The 18,404-nt window shown below is 40.1% G+C and overlaps 1 protein-coding gene across 2 annotated transcripts in view; it reads right to left on the bottom strand.

Moving 5' to 3' along the window:
- The window catches only part of LOC140403153 (ribosome quality control complex subunit NEMF), a 112,916-nt gene that overhangs the window by 75,874 nt on the left and 18,638 nt on the right, over nt 1-18,404 (bottom strand). For both annotated transcript variants that reach the window (XM_072490849.1, XM_072490858.1), the window contains exons 6-13: nt 17,192-17,259; nt 12,789-12,878; nt 12,465-12,538; nt 9,940-10,010; nt 9,776-9,851; nt 7,041-7,103; nt 5,798-5,875; nt 1,736-1,944 (exon numbers count right to left, since the gene is read on the bottom strand). In XM_072490849.1, coding sequence (XP_072346950.1) covers nt 1,736-1,944; nt 5,798-5,875; nt 7,041-7,103; nt 9,776-9,851; nt 9,940-10,010; nt 12,465-12,538; nt 12,789-12,878; nt 17,192-17,259 — 729 coding nt within the window. The remainder of the gene's footprint in view (nt 1-1,735; nt 1,945-5,797; nt 5,876-7,040; nt 7,104-9,775; nt 9,852-9,939; nt 10,011-12,464; nt 12,539-12,788; nt 12,879-17,191; nt 17,260-18,404) is intronic.

Raw genomic sequence — 18,404 nt, 5'->3', positions numbered from 1 at the left:
TATGGTTGTTCATAGTGTCACGGGTCTGAGCGATTAAGAAATATTGGAAAACAGTCTTCTAGTTTGGAAAGGAAGGAGCTGAGAGGTGACCTGATACAGACATAACAATAGAACTATGAAAATAAACCCAATGGCCAATTCGTGCCTTGGGTACATAACACAACATGTTATATTAAACACTTAAGAGATTGATGCATTGTTTAATGTTTGACCGTACAATGTTGTTAACAGACATGTTTATAAAGTAACAGTTATACATCTATCTTGGATGTCATCTTTAAAGCTCTAGTCATTACTGAATAAACTGACTAATTTCTAATGTATTGTGTCCTTGCTGTGATTAGTTTGGTTTGTGCAACTGCGAATACACTTTGGACTGGGTAATGTAAAATGATTCAACAGTCAGCTAAATTTCAGTCACCTGCAATCTTCGACCTATGTGGTTGAAATGCAGTTCAGACGAATTATTAATTTGATTGCTCGTATGGAGTTTAGACGGAATGTCAGCAGTTCCAAGAGTATATTTCATGAATACAGATATGTTCTATAATCTACACAGGCATCTTGCACAACCTTTTACACCAAATTACAATTCCAAAGCCTATTAGCTTATTCAACAAGTTATTTATAGTCGGACAAAAAGCACCACAACCAAACCAAAGTCATCATACATGGATTACTGCCCCCAAAGATTTGGGCACGTGTAACAATATGCTGTGATTAGGTTTTTTTTAATATATGGAAGAGCTTTAAAGTCTCTTTCTATTACGGATTAACAATAGCCTGAACTACATTTCCAGTGAGACATTTTATTGCATTCTAATGTAATTAAGGCTCGTTATAAAATAACTTACTTTATACTTTATATAACAAATCTGAACTTCAGTGTTATAGTCACATATTTAAATATTTACTGCAAACTCTCAAAAAATAATTTTGCAAACAGCTCAAACGCTTGCTTTTCTCATATAAATGCAAGTATTTTGTCAATGCCATAAATTATCAGAGTGGGAAGAGTCATTCATCTTGGGAATTTGAACAACCAGATACACATAAAATCAGGTATTTATTGTACCATTATCTCCCAATTTACCATAAATTAGAATAAGATAAAGAAAGACAAAGAGGCAGCCCGCCAGCGGGACTGAACCCCTCATCGCCGGAAAACTCATGGGCCAGCGTGGGACCAGAATATCCTACCATGTGAACAGACGGTAGATCTGCAATCCGGCCATTGTTCTTTTCAGAATTGTGAACTAATAAATGTTTGTACATTTTTTGTGTTAAAATCCTCTTCAAAATATATCTTGGGAATTTTGGGATATTGGGAATATATCTTCAACTATATTTCTTAGATTAAGAGCTTACACGGTAGCTTTGTGGATAGCACAATTGCTTCACAGCTCCAGGGTCCCAGGTTCGATTCCGGCTTGGGTCACTATCTGTGCGGAGTCTGCACATCCTCCCAGTGTGTGCGTGGGTTTCCTCCGGGTGCTCCGGTTTCCTCCCACAGTCCATAGATGTGCAGGTTAGGTGGATTGGCCATGATAAATTGCCCTTAGTGTCCAAAATTGCCCTTAGTGTTCGGTGGGATTACTGGGTTATGGGGATAGGGTGGAGGTATTGACCTTGGGTAGGGTGCTCTTTCCAAGAGCTGGTGCAGACTGATGGGCCGAATGGCCTCCTTCTGCACTGTAAATTCTATGATAATCTATGATAAAAGTAAAAAGCTTACTTCAACAACATTGTGATATGATTGGTGTCTAGCTTCAGCTCTTTTATGGAACAAGCTACAGCATCATCTTGTTCCTGTGCTTCTTTGACAATACTCCCAATTTCTGTCCAGTCAATCTGATTAGCTAAGGCGCTGCGTATGACTTGAATAGCTTTGTCAACGATGGTCAAATTGATCTCAATTAGCTCTCCCTTAACCTTATCGTATTCCTATTGAAAGAGAAATGTAGATATAAAATTTTATTATAGTTTTATAATATTGTAAATATATACAGATACATAAATATCACCTTTAACATAGAAAAATGTGCCAAGGCACTTCAGTGGTCTAATGAAAAGCAATGTCTCCTACCAAAGAAAAATACATTAGGAAGAGAACCAAAAGCTTGCTTGAACAAGTGGATTTAAGGAGTGTCATAATGGAAAAGATAGAATTAAGGAATAGAGGTAACAAATTTCAGAGCATTGAACCTTGGCAGAGTACCTGCGTGGGAGGGAAGGGTGCATGGATCAACAGTTTGAAGAAATTAAAGGCTCAGACGTTAAATTTGAGGGGGAATAGGAGCCAAAGTAAGTCAGCAAGGACAGATGCAGATATCAATTCAGGAAATGGAAGAGAGGGAAGAATTCAGAAAAATCACAATCACCAGGGAAGTGGTACTGAACAAATTGGTGGGAGCTGCAGGTTGGCACCCCCATGCCCTGCCCCCCACCCCCGGTCATGGTAGACTTCATCCAAGGGTCTTAAAAGAGCTAGTGAGATAGTTGATGCGTTGGTTTTAATTTTCCTAAAACTCCCTCAACCTGGGGAAGATTCCATTCGATTAAAAAATAGCAAATGTAAATCTTTTGTTCAAAAAGGAAAGGAGACGGAAAGCAGGAAATTACAGGCCAGCTGGAGGGAAAATGCTAGAAGCTATAATTAAATATGTGATAGCAGGGTACTCGGATAAATTCAAGGTAAATCGACAGAATCAACATTATTTAGAGAGGGAAAATGTGTTTAACTAATTTATTGGGAGTTCTTTGAAGTAACGTGCTGAACCAGTGAATTTAAATTACTGTACTTAAGATTTCCAGAAGGCATTTGATAAGATGCCATGGTAAACGTTATTGCAGAAAATAAACGGTCATGATGCATTGGCGTGGAAAGAAGAGTGGCTCGCTAACTGGCAGCAGAGTATAGGAAAAATGGGTAATTTGCTGGTTGGCAAAATGCAACGAGTGATGTGCCACAGGGTTCAATGCTAGGGCCTCAACGTTTTACAATTTATATAAATGACTTGGATGAGGGGACCAAAGGTATAGTTGCTAAATTTGCTGATGGCACAAAAATGGTTAGGAAAGTAAATTGTGAAAGGGACACATGGAGGTTACAAAAAGGGATGGGTTAAGGGAGTGGGCAAAGGTCTGACAAATGGAGCATAATGTGGGAAATTGTGAGATAGTCTATTTTGGCAGTAAGAATAATGATGAAGCACATTATCTAAATGGTGAGAGATTGCAGAGCTTGGAGATGCAGAGGGATCTGGGTGTCCTCGTGTGTGACTCGCACGTGGTTGGTATGCAGGCAGAGCAAGCAATTAGAAAAACTAATAGAATGTTATCATTGATTGCGACAGGAATTGAATACAAAAGTAGAGAGATTCTGATTCAATTGTAGAAGGCATTGGTAAGAGTAAGTGGCCACTTGATTAAAACATATTAAAGTCCTGAGGAGTCGTGGCAGGGTGGATGCGGAGAAATTTCCTCTTGTGAGAGAATTTAGAACTAGGGTCACTGTTTCAAAAATAAGGGGTCATCCATTTAACACAGACAAGAAGATTTGCTTTCTCTCAGAGGGTAGTGCGTCTTTGGAACTCTCTTTCTCAAAAGTCAATGGAGGTAGTCTTTGAATATTATTTAGGCAGAGCGAGATAGAATCTTGATAAGCAAGGGAGTAAAACGTTATTGGAGGTAGGTGGGCATGTGGAGTTGAGGTTAAATCAGGTCAATCATGATCATATTGAATGACGGAGTAGGCTCAAAGGATTGAGTGGCCTACTCCTGCTCCTAATCTATACGTTCAAATGTTAATGGTGAGGACTTTGCATGGAATAAGATATAAGCAGCAGTGTTTTGGATTAGCTTCGTTTATGGAAAGGGGGGGGGGGTCAGAAGAGCACTGGAAAAGCCAAGCATGGATGTGGGTTTCAACAGTACATACACTAGGGTAGTAGGAGGGATATGTGATAGTATGGAAGTGAGTTGGTTTCTGTGATGGAGAAGATATGAGGTCATAAGTTAAAACACTTTGGGCATGAATTGAGACTCAGTCCCTTTCCTTGGGCACAATAAGTGCTGCTTGGGAATCAAAATGACATGTGTAGACTTCTGCAGTGAATTGTGCCAGTCTCTTGATGAGGGTGTTGGCACAACTAATGTCCACTAAAAGAATGTAAACAAGGAGGGTTATGCCAATCAGAGCTAGTGTACAATGCTGATTTAATGCCAGCGGTGCCATTTTGCAGCTCAATACCTCCAGCCAACACCTTTTAACCTCACAGCTGAACACACATTAAGCAGCAGGAAAGACCCCTCACCAGCTCTAATTAAAAGCATAATCAACTACTTCTAGGAGGAGTTGAGTTGCTGGTGATTTCTATAGTTCTCCCAAGTTGTGGTTGCTAGTATAGCACTTCTTGTTGACTTCAAGGCTACTGCAAAAACCAGAAGAGGACAGCTGCTGAAGGGGAAGGAGGCAAAGAAGGGTTCTCAGCCGGAGGACATATTTGTCCAGGGTGTTCAAGGAGATTAATTCTGCCCCGAATGTCAGCAAGAATCAATGCAAGACATCTGCACTTCAATAAAGGCATCCTCGGTGAAATCTGTCACTGGCTGCAACTACAACTGGAAACCTCAGAGCAAGGCAAGGACCATATTGCTGATGGTCAAGAAGATGACCATGACAATGAACTTTTACGCGTATGACACCTTCCCGGATGGAGCTGGAGATAATTGAAGCATCTTGTAGCCTGCTGTCCACTATCGCTGATGTTCCGTGTTCAAAGAGATCTACTAACACATTTAATTCTTGCTGAAGACCATCAGGCAGAGACAACACATGCTTCAGATGAGAGTTCATGCTTCCCAATGGTATAGGGTACCACTGACTGCAAACACATTGCCTCTCACAACCTGTTTTGAATCTATCCTCCAAGAAATTAACAGTGCCAGTATCTGGTAGGCTTTTAAAAAATTTTTTAAATTGTTCATTCTTGGGCTGTGAGCATCACTGGCAAAGCCAGCATTTATTGACCATCCTGAAATGCCCTCGAGAAAGTGGTGGAGAGGTGCATTCTTGAACCACTTCATCTGGTGTGGATACACAAACAGTGCTGCGAGTGTGACAGTACTGCATCTTCATCATCACTCTCTTCTTGGGAGTTTCTTCATTGCTTGGCTAGGTGACACTGGGTGTTAACTTTGACAAATTTAGCCTCAGTGATGTGCGCAGGAAACATGCCAGCCTGTAAAGGCTAGGCATGGGATTATGGGAGCAATGAACATAAAGCTAAGTGGCAACATCACAATCAAAATTGAGTAGCAAAACAAAGCCAGTTAGAGTAATTGAGAGAGGATGGAGGGGCTAACTATAGGATTGTTGAGAAGGGAGTGGCAATGGCAGTTTTTTATGGGGAGGAAACTGGTGCCTGTGGAACGTCATTAATAATGTCAGCGAATACTGGGGCAAGGAGAGGTGATTGAGTGGTTAGGAGGAGTTAGGTGTGGAGGGGATATTCCTAAATTAAGATGAAATCCAGTGAGGACCAAAGAGAGGTTGAAAACTTATGAGAAAGGTGACACCTGACGCAGCCACATAGTTCATTTCAATCTGGGAGATAAAAGATCACCAGGTCTTCAATCAAAACCAAAGAAAGTTATGCATACAATTTAACAATTATACATGTACACAGTATCCCTGATTACTGTAGCTGGATGGATGATAGATTACACTTCGCATTCATTCTCTACAGTAAATCAGCATTCATACTCTACTGAAACAGGTATATAATAATCTTACCTGATTCGCTTGTAAGGCATCTAATCTTTTCTCATGGTCTTTACGAACATTGTCCAGTTTCTTCAAAGCTTGCTTTTCCTTAAAACATGAAATATATGGCATTATATATACCATGCATTTTGTCCACAATGATCATCAATGGTGCATCTTTTCACTTGGAAAGTTTACATTTTTTCAACTCTTTTGAAAGTGCTTGTAAAGTATGTATTAATTTGCTTACAAGTCAATATAAATTATGTCCTTATAATATCGGTATCAGGGACGGCACGGTGGCACAGTGAGTAGCACTGCTGCCTCACGGCGCCAAGATCCCAGTTTGATCCTGGCTCTGGGTCATTGTCCGTGTGGAGTTTGCACATTCTCCCCGGCCTGCGTGGGTTTCACCCCCACAACCAAAAGATGTGCAGGATTGGCCACACTAAATTGCTCTTTAATTGGAAAAAATGAATTGGGTACTCTAAATTTGTTTTAAAAATAAAATAATATCGGTATCAGGGAATAAATCATCCTGAAATTCTGTGGGTGTTCTACTTTCCTGGGAGACCAGCAAAACTCCGGAATAAAAGAGCAAACAACAAATTTCTGCCCTTTACACTATTATCCTGGTCTTGTCAAAGCTGAAGATGACGAGAATCCCCATGGAATCTCAAAGTCCTAATGTTTGTAGAACATCAGAATTGCTGGTTGAAGGGTGGCATGCGGCGCAGTGGTTAGCACTGGGACTGCGGCGCTGAGGACCCAGGTTCGAATCCCGGCCCTGGGTCACTGTCCGTGTGGAGTTTGCACATTCTCCCTATGTCTGCGTGGGTTTCACCCCTACAATCCAAAGAAGTGCTGGCTAGGTGGATTGGCCATGCTAAATTGCCCCTCAATTGGAAAAGTAAAATAATTGGCTACTCTAAATTTAAAAAAATAGAATTGCTGGTTGAGACATGTCCTTCATTTTCTACTTAATGATAAATATAATATTAAATCATGTGCTGCATTAATAAAAGCATTGTGAATACTGCCAAAAGTTGATTTTGAGCAAAACGTAAACTTTGGATGTAAATAAACTAACAGTAACCGTACAATGAAATGCATTATGTGCAAGATTATCAAAGACATGCATTTTTTTAAAACTCTGGTAACTTTTTAAACTGTGCATTGCAGGGTGAACATGGAGAGAAGATAAATAATATGCATTCATTCAGTAAAATAGTGATTTTTTTTTCAGTGCTATTTAAAGGCAGTGAAATCTTACCTGGTGCAAAGCCTTCAAGTCTATTTTCTGGCTTTCTAATTTTGAATAAAACTCATCAACTGCCTGAACAAAAAATAGATTTTTTACAAAATTACCATAGAAAGTTAAACACAAATAAGAAACACACTGTGGCATTTATGCTGTTGAGGTTCTATTATATCAGCATTGAATACCCTCGCTTTCCCCTGTCAAAGTAGTCCTTGAATTTTGGTATTGAGTGTTAGTAAACTATTCAGTACAGAATGGATATCACAACCAAGCCCAATCCTGTCTTTATGCATATTGCAGGTGTACTTCTAATGGAAGTTGCACTGTGGTGATTAGGTACAGAAACGTATTAACCGATGGGTACGGTGGTATCCATCTGCATCCTAGCTGATGTAAACTAATCCAACACAAGATCGGGAGGAATGTGGGGCCTTCCTGGTTTGTATTATTTATGGTTGTCAAATATCAATGATTTATTGTTGGAATAATATTGTAGTGTTTATACACATCATAATTTTGCAACGGATTTTATTCTCATGTAACAGTTACAGATAATTTAAAGTTTTGATAACAAACGCGAATATAAACAAAGTTAAACATTTTTTATTCATTCAAACTTCATCTTCAATGTTTGGATAGTGACAGCCTTCCACTAAAAACAATATTTGCAGCTTAAATGTAATGTATTATATACTGTCAAAGACAATTATTAACGTGTACCCCCAATCCTCAATAACCATTCCTATAGTTTAAACCTACAAATGGGACAAAATGCAAGTGATTGTTTCCGTTTTCAAGCAAAGAGATTACTGCAGTAAACTAAAACATACATAATCAATTTCCATTATAAAATACCTATAGAAGAGAAAATGTGACTTATCTTCTTACACAAAATACATAAATTCAAGTTATTTTATTCCTGTTTCTTTATAAATGCGTATGGTTATAGGACCAATTTGTACTAAATTGAGAAAAAACTTGAAACATGTTCTTGACAATAAGAAATCAGTTGTTCTCATTTTTGGCTTTTACAGACACTGCAAGAATGTGAGCTGGATGGTCCCAACAAAAATGGTCATTCAAAAGAAAAAAATTCATGAGGCTATTTTTGTGGACGTTGCAGCCAAATAATTGCATGTTAAAGACAGAAATGCTGTTTAGTCAATGATGCCTTCACTTCATTTTTACTATAAAAAGTACTCGTTATTACTGTGAACCCAAGCTATATCAAAACCATATCAGAATATTAAACTGAAATGCAAAATCCTGAATGCACTATTTTTTTTAGAAAATATTTTGAGATTCTTATAATTTTAACAATTTACAACATCAAAATTCCACAAAACAAAACCACAACAATATAACCAACAACCCCCCCCCCCCTCCCACCCCCGAGCACAAACCCCCCTATGCAAACAGTGCCATCTTCCCCAGCCACTCGTCCGTTAATTCTCCTGTCCTTACTAGTCTTTCCCATGCCACACACCCCCCCCCCCCCCCCTTCCCTGCTGACAGCTTAATTTTTCTCAAAGAAGTCGATGAACAGCAGCCACCTCTGAGAAAACCCCTGTAACAAACCCGTCAAGGCGGATTTAATTTTCCCCAAGTCGGAGAAATCCCGCCATGTCGCTAACCCATACCCCCGACTTTGGGGGTTCCGAGTCCCTCCAACCTAGTAAGATCCGTCTCCGCCCACCAGGGAGGCAAAGGCCAGGACATCGGCCTCTTCTCACCCCCTGGGCTCCCGGGTCTTCCGACACACCAAAGATCGCCACCTCTGGACTCGGCACCACCCTTACTTGTAAGAACTCTGACATGATGTCAGCAAACCCCTGCCAGAAATCCCTCCGTCTCGGATATGCCCAAAACATATGGACATGGTTCGCAGGACCCCCCCCGCACAGCACTCACACCTATCCTCCACCTCCTCATCCGGGCTACAGTCATGTGTGCCCTGTGGACCACCTTAAACTGTATCAGGCTGAGCCTGGCACACGACGAGAATGCATTAACTCTCCTCAGGGCCTCCTCCTACAACCCAGCTTCTAGCTCCCCACCTTCTTTTCACCTCCCCTATTGGGGCTCCCTCCCACTACATCAGCTCCTTATAGGTCTCAGAGACCTTCCCCATTCCTACTCCTGTTCTCGACACCACCTTAACCTGTAGCCCCAGGAGAGGCAGGTGTGGGAAGGTTGAAAACAGCTTCTGCACAAAATCCCTCACCTGTAGATACTGGAACCCATTCACATCTGGCAACTCAAACTCCTCCTCCAGCTCCAAGTTCGGGAAACCCTCATCAACAAAGAGATCCCCAAATCTCTCGATCCCTGCCCGCTGCCACCTCCAAACCCCCCCCCCCCCCCCCACTAGCCCCCCAAACCCACAATCACTGCCATCTAGAAAGACAAGGGCAGCAGATACATGGGAATACCACCACTTGGAAGTTCCCCTGCAAATCACTCTACAGCGGTTCAAGGCAGCTCACCACTACCTTCTAAAGGGCAATTAAAGATGGGCAACAAATGCTGACCTAGCCAGTGAAGCCCACATCCTATATATACACACTCAGATATAAATATTACAACAAGGGATGAATGTGCTTCTTGAAGAATCCATCATGTTAATTATTTTAAAATGTGTGCAATATATTGGTGTCCTATTATTAGGCATCCTAGATCTTTGCCTGAATAAAACTGGACATTTTAGAAGAAATAAAAAGAAATAAGATCCAGAAGTGTATGATTACCTTATCAAACGAGTCAAACACAATGCAAGAAGAGTTTGTATGTTGTGCAAAAAGATATGGATGAAACTCCTCATAGCTGTAAAAGAGAAAAACTTTTTTTTTTAAAAATAGAGACAATCTAATAGTTCTACAACCATACCATAATTCAAAAAGTATAGACTTACGTTAGTAATTCTTCAGGTGGCTTGTCTGGATCCAAACTTGGTTTTTTTTCTCGTTTCTGTATTATATAACCCTAACCAAAAATAATCAATACAATGTGTATTTTGTGGTTACAAATAGTTTAAAATTTAAATGGGTGCATGATTTTAAAAGCATCTGCTCGAGACACATCTTTTGTTGCTTTACTTGTCCCATTACCCTCTTTGGCCTTGTACCTTTTGTAATTCAATCTCTCCTGTCCTCCACCCTAACAAAACCTTCTTCTCACCCTCCCCACTTTCACTTGTTCAAAACCTATTACATATATTCCTAACTTTCCCCAGTTCTGATGAATGGCCACAGACCTGAAACATTAACTTTGTTTTTCTCCAGAGATAGTGCCAGATCTGCTGATTTCCAGCATTTCCGTTTTTCATTTCAAATTTCCAGCACCCAGAGTATTTTGCTTATTTTAAAAAAGAACTTCACTCTACTCTCAAAACTTAACAGAAAAAAGCTACTTTAAAAAAAACAGCTGGCTAGATTTTCATATCATTATTAAGGTTCAAATTCGTACCCAGAGTCTGAATTAGATTCTGTGAGAGTTTGATATATTGAGCCATCAAAAAAAGAGATCTTGGTAAAACCTTGGATATTCATGCTTGAATTACTTGTGCAAACACATACAAGATACAAACATGCCATTTTGCTCAATTAGTTTATGTAGGCATTTATTCTTCACAAAAGAAAATAGTGCTAGCCACATTTAGCTGTCTTGTTCCTTTATCACGGTTTCCTTCATATATCTGTAATTTTACGTTTAAATCTTGAATGTTAAAACAATAAAGTCCCAATATTTCACCTCTCTTTGTTTGTATTTCTTCATACCACAAACTTTCTAATGAGTCTGTAGCACACCCTTTGGAAAACTTCAATGTCATTCCTGCAGCATGAAAGCCAAGACTGCAATTAGTACTCTAACTGACATCTTATAGGCTCATCATTACTATTGGCTCGTTATTGTATATATAGAATTCCATGAATTGTTTGGTTTTAAAAACAATATTATCAACCAGAGGTGTTGCATCAAATGTTTTGTGAGCCTGTACCTCTTCCACCAAAATCACTGAGATTTTCCAAAGCACCAAGCTGTAGCAGCCCTATAAGAATTATATGAAACAGAATTATATGACCAGCAGAAAGTTGGCCAATATACCGCAGCATGCTGGGAACTCTCTAATACCAGAGACAGAGAATCAGTCCTACACCCAATAGCCCCTGTAGCAACTTGATAAAACAATAGAAATCAGGAATGCATAAGACACATTCGCAAACATGAAAATAATTTAATGAAGCAATAGAGTCAGAAACTGACCCGAATACAATTAGGAAATAATTAGACCCTCATTGATGAAACAATCACCTTTAGATATTGCATCAGACAAAATCAATAAGGACAAAAGAGCAAATGCATATTCTGACCCCAAAAAACAAGATATACAGGCACCAGGGCACCAGCAAACAAAGAAAGACCATCAAAACTCGTTAACAAAGTTTTTGAGGTGGCAAAACAAATCAAGTTAGGTCCCCGATTGGCCGAAACATTCTGGATGGTAGCCAGAAAGGTATAAGACCCACAGTTCGAGCAGGGCAAGGTAAGACTGCCCCCTCTCCGCCTATCCCAAAGCACGTCAGGACACAGTGAAGAAATGAGCAGCTCGCCTTCTACGCCGGGAGAGACAGAGACCGAGACCGAGATCAGCGACAGAGAGAGAGATCGACAGTAACAGGCTGCAGGAATCATGCAATCGGAACCGGCGAATCGACAAGGAATCAAGATCTGGGAAGTAATAGTGTTCTAGTGAAACGGGAAGTTAAGGTAGAAGGCATTTAAAAGTTTATTGGATAAGCATATGGATGATAATGGCATAGTGTAGGTTAGATGGCTTTTGTTTCGGTGCAACATCGTGGGCCGAAGGGCCTGTACTGCGCTGTATCGTTCTATGTTCTAATTCCTAAAAATAAAGTGTGCTATCCTTTCTTAAAAACGTCTGAAATAATGTTGCGTTGTTTGAACTGACACATGTTCGTAGTTATTTGCCAGTAACTTGCTGAAACACCTGGGTAAAACGTATTGGACAAGCACATTGGTTGAGTGGAATCTGCAGGGTCCTAGTCCACACTGAATACAACTATTTCCATTTGGAGTATATTTACTACTATTATATATTTAAAACCAAAACGTATTGTCTCACGCTTGCTGATACTGAATTCAAATAGCCATTTTTAACCCATTACCTCAATCTTATCAATATCATTTTGTAGCTTCCTTTGGCATGCTAAAGAATTAACTTTATCTCCTGTTTTGAATGGATTTTGACATCACTATTTCTACAGCTAGATCCAAATCAGCAATACATACAGGAAAGCATGAGCAGAGACTAGGCCAAGGTAGTATCTGACACAGGGAGATCCAATTAAAGAATGGGGAAATTAACTTACAGAAAAGAGGGAGCATCACAAAAGGAATAATATTACACAAGTCTACCTGTCCTTTAAAGTTATTTGTCATCTCCATAAATTCCTCAGCGTTCTGTAGAGCAGCCAAAAGTTTTTCGCTATCTAGAAATAAAAACTTAAAATGAATATGATCAAAGGGAGAATTTAAAACTCTGAAAATTAAAACAGAAGAAAGAATGTGCCCCATTTTCAAAACTTTAAAATCATTCTTTCATACCAGAGATTACAATTATTCTTACAATAATGCTTTTTGTTTAAACTTTTAAAATATTTTCATTTTTCAATAGCATTGCAATTAAAATCAAAAATAATAAACCTTGATGGAGAAATTTCACTGCTCCTGTAAACTTACCTTTAGACAAATCAAAATCATGGCCTATTTTTGCATTACCAGATATTCCAATCTTCATCAGGCAATGTTCAATCAATGTTGCTCCACAAGCTTTAAAATGAAAAAGATGATTTGATGGATAGAAAATGTCATCACATTTCAAATCACAAGGAAATCTAAATATTTTTCAATGTTTAATCTGAAAGATAGCTGGCCACTTTGAATATATTGTTGACATACACAGGTGGATGCAAAGATTCTGCTGTGTTAAAATTAAAAATCCATTAGAACTGATCTAATTGGAAGCACTGACTGATAACTTCTATATAATTATCAGTCCACTTAACACTCAAGTGAAGTTTGCTACTTTGTTTAGATGTGTCTGGGAAGCTAGCATTATAACTTTAAGCCCTGATATGAGTGACAGCTGTATTTGTTTGTGACAACACCATTTTGAGTCCCGTTGTCCTGGAATTAAACAATTCTGATTTAGTGTGGGAAGGTCTTACAGGGGATCTCCAAGGCAGGTGGGGTATGATAGCCAAGCAGAAATATATGTGATGCCATTTTTTTTGTCAAGTTTGCCAGTTTTATTTTGTATCAGGGTATTGTAGCTTCACTCTTGGAGGTACTCTTAAGCTCCGCAGGCTATTACAAGAGTTACAAATGATAATATATGTTCAGTGTTATTTGAACTAGTGAAGTGTTGCAAATGCTATTCTATCACAGAAGGAAATTTGAGTTAAAAGTTATCAGTTACTGGATTGTCCATAAGACATAGGAGCAGAATTAGGCCATTCAGCCCATCGAGTTCACTCCACCATTTAGTCATGGCTTCTCCCCGTAACCCTTGATCCCCTTGTTCATCAAGACCTATCTATCTCCATTCCTACTCATCAGTTACTTCTAATAAACCTACTTCTTGTTTATAACCTACATCCTGATCTGACAGGGAGTACTCTTCCACTTTCCTAGTCTATAAGAACTCAAGGTTCATGTTATATTGAGCAAGTTAAATACAGTAGAAACAGTTTCCGTTTGACCCTTACACAATACTACCTAATCAGATATTGTGTAGATAAAAATCACACCCCAGGAACAAGGGCTTGAATACAGGAGTGGTCCTTGATACCTAACATGAGAGAAATACCTAGGTATGACCTTAACGTCAGATTAAACTGTGAAGCGAAAACATGTAACCAACATGATCATTTGAGCAATGCTACTATAAAATAACACAAGGAACTTCTTGAACTTCTGTGTCAAGAAAAAAAAACCTTCTCAGAACATGGAAGCTACCTTTTCTGATGGTAGAATTGAACTGATGGATATGTACTTAGATGAGCAGAACGGTAGCATTGTGGATAGCGCAATTGCTTCACAGCTCCAGGGTCCCAGGTTCGATTCCGGCTTGGGTCACTGTCTATGTGGAGTCTGCACATCCTCCCCGTGTGTGTGTGGGTTTCCTCCGGGTGCTCCGGTTTCCTCCCACAGTCCAAAGATGTGCAGGTTAGGTGGATTGGCCATGATAAATTGCCCTTAGTGTCCAAAATTGCCCTTAGTGTTGGGTGGGGTTACTGGGTTATGGGGATAGGGTGGAGGTGTTGACCTTGGGTAGGGTGCTCTTTCCAAGAGCCGGTGTAGACTGGATGGGCCAAATGGCCTCCTTCTGTAAATTCTATGATGAGGTGGATGAAACGGAAAGAGACTTGTGTGACATATAAACACAAGCAGAGACAAGTTGGACTGAATAGCTGGTTTCTGCACTGCTCATTATTTGTATTTCTACTTACAGATTATCGTCCTTTAATCAGACATACCAACTGTGTCAGAGAAAATAACAATGGAGCGCCTAAAATAGCTAAATCTTTCAAAACTAATTTGTTTATTGTGCTTTTCTTGTGATAACCCTGCTCCATTATTCACGATGAACCCGGTCCACATTGCCATTGTTCACCATTAACTGCACTTCCCATCGCCATTATTTACTGTGGGCTCAGGTCCTCTTCTCCATTATTCTCTTATCATTATTGACCAGGAACACTGTTTCTCTTCTCAATTATTCACCATTAATCCGGGTAAGGACGGCAGATTTACTTTCCTAAAGGACATTAGTGAACCAGATTGTTTTTTACGACAATCAGCAATGATTTCATGGTCATCATTAGACTTTTAATTCCAGATTTTTATTGAATTCAAATTTCACCATCTGCCATGGTGGGATTCAAACCCAGGACCCCAGAGCATTACCCTGGGTCTCTGGATTACTAGTCCAGTGACAATACCTCCCCAATATTCACCATTAACCCAGCCCCTCATCCCAATTATTCATCATTAACCCTGTCCCTCATCCCAATTATTCACCATTAACCCTGTCCCTCATCACCAGTATTCACCATTAATCCCGTCCCTCATCACCAGTGTTCACCATTTGCCCAGCTTCTCATTGCCATTATTCGTCATTAACCCTGCTCCACCACTCTGTTGTTCACCATTAGGTCTACAATTTTGTAGTTTACTACTTTTTTTTTTTAAATTTAGAGTACCCAATTCATTTTTTCCAATTAAAGGGCAATTTAGCGTTTCCAATCCACCTACCCTGCACATCTTTGGGTTGTGGGGGCGAAACCCACGCAAACACGGGGAGAATGTGCAAACTCCACACGGACAGTGACCCAGAGCCGGGATCGAACCTGGGACCTCGGCGTCGTGAGACAGCAGGGATAACCCACTGCGCCACATGCTGCCCTGTAATTTACGACTTATTATGTAATCAAAAAGACCCATCTTGCTTTAAATATGCAAAAAATTGCACGGGAAATTCAGAAATAAAAAGAGAAAATGCTGGAAAAACTCAGGTCGGAAACCATCTGTGGAGACAGAAACAGAGTTAATAATTTGGGTCATGAGCTTTTGGCAGAACTGGAAGAAAGTACAGATACAACAAGTTTTAAGCACGTACAGAGGCCAGGAAAAGGGGAGGGGAGGAAAAAAAATGGAAGGTCTGTGATATGGTGGAAGGCTGGAGATTAAGTGACAAAAGGTGACATGCAGTGCAAAAGGAGATGATAATGGGACAAGGAAATAAAAGTTGAGTCTGGAAGATGTGTAAATAAGGATCTGCATTTGGTCTACCTAATGTACAGGACCCCACAAAGAATTGAAAGCAGTACAAGGAGATTGTCATCAAGCTGATGTGAATGGCCGGGGGGTTGGGGGAGAAAGATCCAAGGCGTAAAGGCCTGATAATTATATTTAAATGTATTCAAATGGAGATCCCTACGTTCAACCTCAGGATTCCCATTACACCATTGGCAGGAGGTGGGGACAATCAGAGCGGGAATAGATCCATAGATTCATAGAACATACAGTGCAGAAGGAGGCCATTCAGGCCATCGAGTCTGCACCGACCCACTTAAGCCCTCACTTCCACCCTATCCCATTAACTCAAATAGCCAATAATGCTTCCTAACTTTTGGTCGCTAAGGGCAATTTATCATGGCCAATCCACCTAACCTGCACGTCTTTGGACTGTGGGAGGAAACCGGAGCACCCGGAGGAAACCCACGCAGACACGGGGAGAACGTGCAGACTCCACACAGACAGTGACCCAGCGGGGAATCGAACCTGGGACCCTGGCGCTGTGAAGCCACTTGTGCTACCGTGCTGCCCTTGTGCTACCGTGCCGCACAGACAGTGACCCAGTGGGAAATCCCGCTGGCATAAACTCTTGTGTGATTTCACACTCCTACTGCTGATCTCACCACCCCACAGAAACAGCACAAAATCCCTCTTCCCTCCCCCCTTTAAGTTCCATGGTCTCATTAGACCCTAGGTTTCCGACTATTTCTGAATGTTTATAGAGTCTGCTACTGTGAAGGCAGACACAGAATATTTGCCGTTGCTCATCTACTATCATTTCTTTTAAGAAAGTACAGAGGCTTTTGAGTTAATGTTTAATTCACTGCCACTTCTCTTCCAGTAATGCTCACGTAAAAGAAGTTCTGCTCTTCAGACAAAATTTCCATTAGTCTCTTTTTACATTCTTCCTTTTATTCTGTTATCCCCATTCCTCTTTCCCTAACTTTTGACTTACTTAAAACTTATTACAAATAGAACTTTATCCAGTTGTGAGAAGTCATCGACCTAAATTATTAACTCTATTTCTCTCTCCACAAATGCTGCCTGACCTATTAACACTTCCAACATTTTCTGTTTTTATTTCAGATTTCCAATACCTGCAGCATTTTGCTTTTGCATTAATAATGCTTACTGAGTACTTACTGTTCTTGATTTTATTCCAGTGGTTTCACTAAATTACCACCGTTAAGCATATTGTAATACTGATAATATTGATACCTCAAAGAGATTTCCTGATTATCTGATCATTTATCGACTGTACTTACAACAAAAATATTACTCACAAAGATGGGGGTTGAGCATTTTCTTTATTTGTTCCCCTGGTGGTGTTTTAGCCAAGACTTCTGTCAACCTACAGAACAATTAGAAATTTCAGTCATTCCCAAGAATGGTAACAGTATAACTTTCAATTAATTACTTCAGCATACAGATGCATCAATCAGAGTTGTTGGGTGATTTTCTACTGCACTGAATCCAGTTAACTTATTTCCTGGGATCAAAGCCACCCAGTCATCTCTTTACAATGTGTGCACATTTCTGGAGTATGCGAATAGCATGGGCAGAGTGGTAGTGTCTCAAAATGGTCTTATTGAAATAAAATACAAATGGACTGTAGAAAGCCTCAGGTAATTTATTTTGAGGGCACCCCCCCCCCCCCCCCCCCCCCCCAAAAGAAGTACATTTGGAGGTTGCCCCAAGCCCTCTTCGACTGAAGAATCAGGAGGTAGCAGCTGCCAACAACGTTTTCATACTTCCAGACATACTCCCTTATGGAGGACTAAACAATAGGATTTCTGGTGCTAGAAACTCTTTGGCTACTTTTCGATAGCTACCAAAAGGGTACAAGGCTGCTGGCCATCACTACCCCTACAGGTTTACGGTCCAATTCTGGTGGATTCCTATTCGAAAGAGCATACCTTTGCCAGCAGAACATGGGCTTTGGTTATGAACATTGTAAATCAAGATGTATTCAAGGTGTGATTCATCTAATTTGATTTAGTCGGAGGATGAGGGAAGGAAAATCAATCCAGTGCCTTTCAGCAAATGACAAACTGAAATGCACCTGGACAAGTCCGCAGTGAATGCGTCACCCCTCAATATTTTAATTGAACCCTAAAAATACCGACTCCTGCATCTACCATGAAATCTGTAACAATTTCAAACTATTGAAACAAATATTAAGAATGGCTTGAAAAGATGCTACTGAAAACCAGTAATTCTCAATACAAGTGGCTGAAGTTTAAAATCAGTACAAACAGTACATCACACTTTGCATAAATATATGAGGTAGATTCCCTGCTTTCCACACCTGGGTGGTAATCTAGCATGGTGAAAACCACAGGATTATTTAAAAATGGGCCTCAAACTTGAAATAGTTCCGGCCTTCCAACTGTGGGCTAGATCAGATGCTGCAGGTGCACCATCAATGTCATGCCTGTTCTGGGCCGAGCTTGAAAATCTCCTTCTATAATTTGCTTCATTCTTTCTAATATTGAT

The sequence above is a fragment of the Scyliorhinus torazame genome, chromosome 2, assembly GCF_047496885.1.
Source record: "Scyliorhinus torazame isolate Kashiwa2021f chromosome 2, sScyTor2.1, whole genome shotgun sequence".
NCBI lineage: Eukaryota > Metazoa > Chordata > Chondrichthyes > Carcharhiniformes > Scyliorhinidae > Scyliorhinus > Scyliorhinus torazame.
This window is presented reverse-complemented; position numbering and strand designations above follow the sequence as displayed.